We start from the raw sequence: 4,231 nt of genomic DNA, 5'->3' as shown, positions 1-4,231 counted from the left end.
TCCAGTTCACCAGAGACACCTGGACAGGTCTCCAGTCTCCATCAGGGACACAAAGAGGCAATCAACCATCCACACTCTGTCACAGCTAGAGTCACACAGAAGAGCTCCAGAAGGTTTCAAACTGAGAACTCTGGACTCAGATCATCTGCTGCACACAGTTCTGATCACTTATTATCAATAAGAATTTTATTGATAATTATCATGAGGAGTCCTGAACTAGGAAGTAGTTAAGAGAATTAAATATTCATGTATGTGTAAATTTATTACCATAATTACAGGTGAGTCGCGTAAATATATGTTTTTATAAAACAAGTAGACCAGTTTCCTAGGGGAAACACTGAATAACATCCCTGTTTGGATGTATAAAAAACCACTAATTTATTAGAAAGAAAGATTCAAAAGACAAAACAAGAATGATTGAAGGTGGTTTGTGGTTTAATTACTATTCAAATAAAATGCAGGAAAAATCCAAACATGCATTAAGATTATTTTAAAAATTAATTTTTCTTGCTTTTTCTCTGTGTTGCATTAAAATGTTACAAATTCTTGCGATTCAATGTGCACAAAAATCAACAAGAGGACGAGAATCATGATTTTTTTTATAACAAAAATAAATAAATAAAAATACAACCTGCATTAAAACCCTGTTCGTGATCCATATATTAGGTGTTTTTGCATCGAAAAGATTTAATTAAAGCAAGCTGGTCAGTTAATGTTCATGCTTTTAAACTTTAAGAAGCCTGTTGTTTCACCACACTGCGGTTTATTGTTTTGTAGCTTTAACGTGTTTTTATTTAGYAAAGTTTCTCTGAGTAATAAAGGATTTAGGTTTTACAGGCCTTCAGTCCTCTCAGATATAATTTCAGCAGCCAGCACTCAGTTTCAGATAAAAACGAATAGTTTTACTTAAATGTTGTTGTTTTTTTTTACCTGCATAGTAAAGACTCCCAACTCCTGCGAGGAAAGCTTTTTCATCTGCTCCGCCAAAACTTGAGCTTCTTCCAGGATAGAGAAGTCGGTCTCCGCTCCGCAGGATCCACAAGCAGACAGAGCCGAACAGATTAGAACCAAGCGGCAGAACGAGCCGCCGCCGCCGAGGAGGCGAAGCTGCTCACTCCGGGAAGCAGCGCTCGCGCTCGGCGTCAAAGCCCGASGTTTGTCCCCGGTTCGCCTCGCCATGACGGTGGGAGGTTCACAGGCTGGAGGAGCGCGGTGGCGGAAAAACACGAACTTCAAGGGAACTTCTTTTACAACTTCGCAGCGTAGAGTGCGTGAGCTCCGTCCCTCCGGTGCGACACTCCAACATTTCCAACAACCGTCGCATCTACTTTTTTAAATCCCTGAAGGAGGYGAATCCCGGCGGAGGAAGAAAAGGGATGTTTTTGTTTTGTTTTTGTGTGTGTTCTTCTACGTTGTCGGTGTTCCCTCTTCGATCCAACTCCTCGAAGTCTGGCAAAGTGTGTGAGAGAGCCGGAGACTCACCACAATGGGGGTGAAAGTAGGAGGCGTGGAAACCCAGCGAGGAGTCCCAGCGGCGCCTGGATCTCTCGATCAATGGATCAGGGTCGCATGATGCGTTTATGGAAGCTGGGAAAAATKATCACCGACAAATAAAACAATCGAGCCGAACGTCACTTAAAACAACAAAAACATGAAACACACATTTTCATKACCAAATTGTTACTCTGTTAACTGTCATGTTTCGTTATTGCATGTGCATTAACCATTTATTRTTGCGCAATGATTGAAAAAGTTGTTACAACGAGTTTCCTCAAACACAACAGAAGTTGTAAACGTAAAAATAAACACGASATGAATTGTGTTGTTTTGGGAAGATATTGTAGAAATGCTCAATGCCGAATGACTTCACTAAAATTTGTTGAAGAATGAACTTTTGACTAAAAACAAGCAGAACAGGAGGTAAAACGTAAAATTAACAAAACAGTTTATAAAAGATAAACTTTAAACAGCTGATAATAGCTAAAATTAGCTTATCAGAAGCTAAAAGCAAAAATGTTGCTATTTTGTATAAGCTAAACGTAGCAAAACAGAAGCTAAAAAGCTATAGCAAATAGTAGGTAAATGTAGTAAACCTGAAGCCAAAAGCTAAAATTAGCATGGCAATAGCTAAAAGCTAAAATTAGCATAACCAATCTGAAAAAGTTTGTAGCTAAAAGAATAAAAATGGCAAAATTTGCCAAAATCTAAAATTTGTCAACTAAAAGCTAAAATTACAACAAAGCAGGTAAAAAAGTTATAGACAAAAATACAGCAGGCATGTTTCTGAAGGAACCAAAATGATTTCATTGCATTTCTAAGAGTGAATTTTTTTAATTAAAGTACATAATTTAAAAAGCATAAAAGCTACAAATACTAAAAGTTTCAGCTCACTACATCTGATCAAAACAAATGTTTTTTATGTCTTATTTTGGTTATTCCTTTTTTTAGATGTCACCACAGTGAGTCAGCCTCCACCTGTACAGTTAAATAATTATAAATATATCMCATTTACAAAGAAAAATAAGTTACTTTAAATAACAAAACTAAAGTAAAAGCTTTCAAACAGGCATGGGTTTAAAGCATTAAAGTAATTATTTAGGAAAAACATATTTTGCCTCCTGCTGCTATGTGAATATCTACTCTAAACCAGATCATTTTAATAAAAACTGAACATCCACTCTCCTGAGARTCCACTTCCTGTTTTCACTGCAGCTGAAGACTTGATGGATTTGGGAATGTTTCATGTTTTTGATTGATGACTGCAGAATAAAGATGTGTGAAAGAAAGTACGTTCGTTAAAGAATTTCTCGTCAGCGCGGATGATGCGAGGCTTTGAAGMACAACAGCACTCCAAGCCTTCAAACAGCTGACCTCTAATCAGTGTTTTCTCTCCGTCTGTCTCCACTTCATTGAATTGCAGAGTGCATTGAATACACAGCTGCACAACTGGCCTCTCCCCAGCCGTCACAGATTCATGCAACTTCTTTTTTTTTTTTCCTGGCAAAACATTAGATTTAGGCGCAGAAGGTCCATTTTATCCTGTTATAAAATGATATTGCAGGTTTTTAAACAATAAGAAAACCTAATAAGTGGTTATAATGAGGAGATTTAGTCCTTATTAGTGGGTGGATTTCTGTTCGACAGAATTTACATTCATAAATAAAATGTGGCACTTAAACCTCAGGCTCTGTTTACACAACAACGGGCCTCATGCAAGAACGTGTTCGTATTCTCATCCTAAATTTCTCTTACTTTTGTTACTTACTTTTGGAAGAAAAAGTCCAAGCAAACGGTTTTATTCGTCCAGCGAGAGTGGCGGCACAAAAGGCCTGACAAAAAGATGATACAGAGGAGAGGAAAATATAACGGCAGGTGTTCATTTATTTCTGTTTTGTACAGTCGGCTATGTTTAGTCACAGCTTTGATCACCATAAGAATAGACAAATCTTCTTAAGCCTCTATGGTGCAGTTAAAATAACTTCAGCTCCCCACAGCGTCTGCCAAATAAGTATTTTCAGTTTGGAGTATTAAAGAAAATCAAGTCAAACAGCMTCTCACTGTTGCACAACCTGCAGTGAGTCATTTTAATGACTATGTTTTCAGGCTATGTTATCGTTCTCTAGTTTTCAAATCTCAGCTGATGATTTGATTTATCTGCTCATTAAAGTGTGATTAAAYGGGTTATTACTCTTCATGAATGGTTTATCTGTTTGCGTTGCTGGCTTGAGATCTTTGCATGGATATTTTTGAACACCTAAAAACACAAAAGGCTTTTTTTTTAAACAAAACAGTAAACATATTTTGAAACGTGTCTCCTGCAGGGGCGTTATGGTGGCCATCGAAGGCCCAGTTGTAATTAATGTTCACATTTAACTTCGACTAAACAGGAAACATCACGTTCCTCGTCTCGTCGCTACGACTGAGCACGGATAACAAACAACGAGTGAGCTCTGCCTGGTATTTCCTGCATAGAAACAATGTTTTGACACGTCCTCTTATAAACACTTAAAAGTACTACGAGTACGACTGACTAAATGTGAAATAAACGATACATAAATACTATTAAAAGTAAAAAGAGAGTTTTACTCACTGATGAGTTGTGGTAAGTCTTGAATGTCCTGATATATCTCAGTAATCCAGGTAAAAAATCAAAAAGAAAAAAATTGTATAGGTCTTCTGGACGGGTTCTTCTCTACTGAAACGTTTTGTCTCTCCTCCAAGAGACTTCTTC

General features: G+C 37.4%; 1 protein-coding gene across 1 annotated transcript in view; it reads right to left on the bottom strand.

The window, feature by feature from the left end:
* Positions 1–1,807, bottom strand: part of cachd1 (cache domain containing 1) — a gene marked incomplete in the record, with an annotated part of 121,814 nt that extends 120,007 nt beyond the window's left edge. Inside the window, 1 exon segment of the mRNA XM_014014289.1 lies at positions 931–1,807. Coding sequence (XP_013869743.1) covers positions 931–1,179 — 249 coding nt within the window.
* Positions 1,808–4,231: the final 2,424 nt, after the last annotated feature.

This window comes from Austrofundulus limnaeus, unplaced genomic scaffold, assembly GCF_001266775.1.
Source record: "Austrofundulus limnaeus strain Quisiro unplaced genomic scaffold, Austrofundulus_limnaeus-1.0 Scaffold113, whole genome shotgun sequence".
NCBI classification, from domain to species: Eukaryota; Metazoa; Chordata; class Actinopteri; order Cyprinodontiformes; family Rivulidae; genus Austrofundulus; species Austrofundulus limnaeus.
This window is presented reverse-complemented; position numbering and strand designations above follow the sequence as displayed.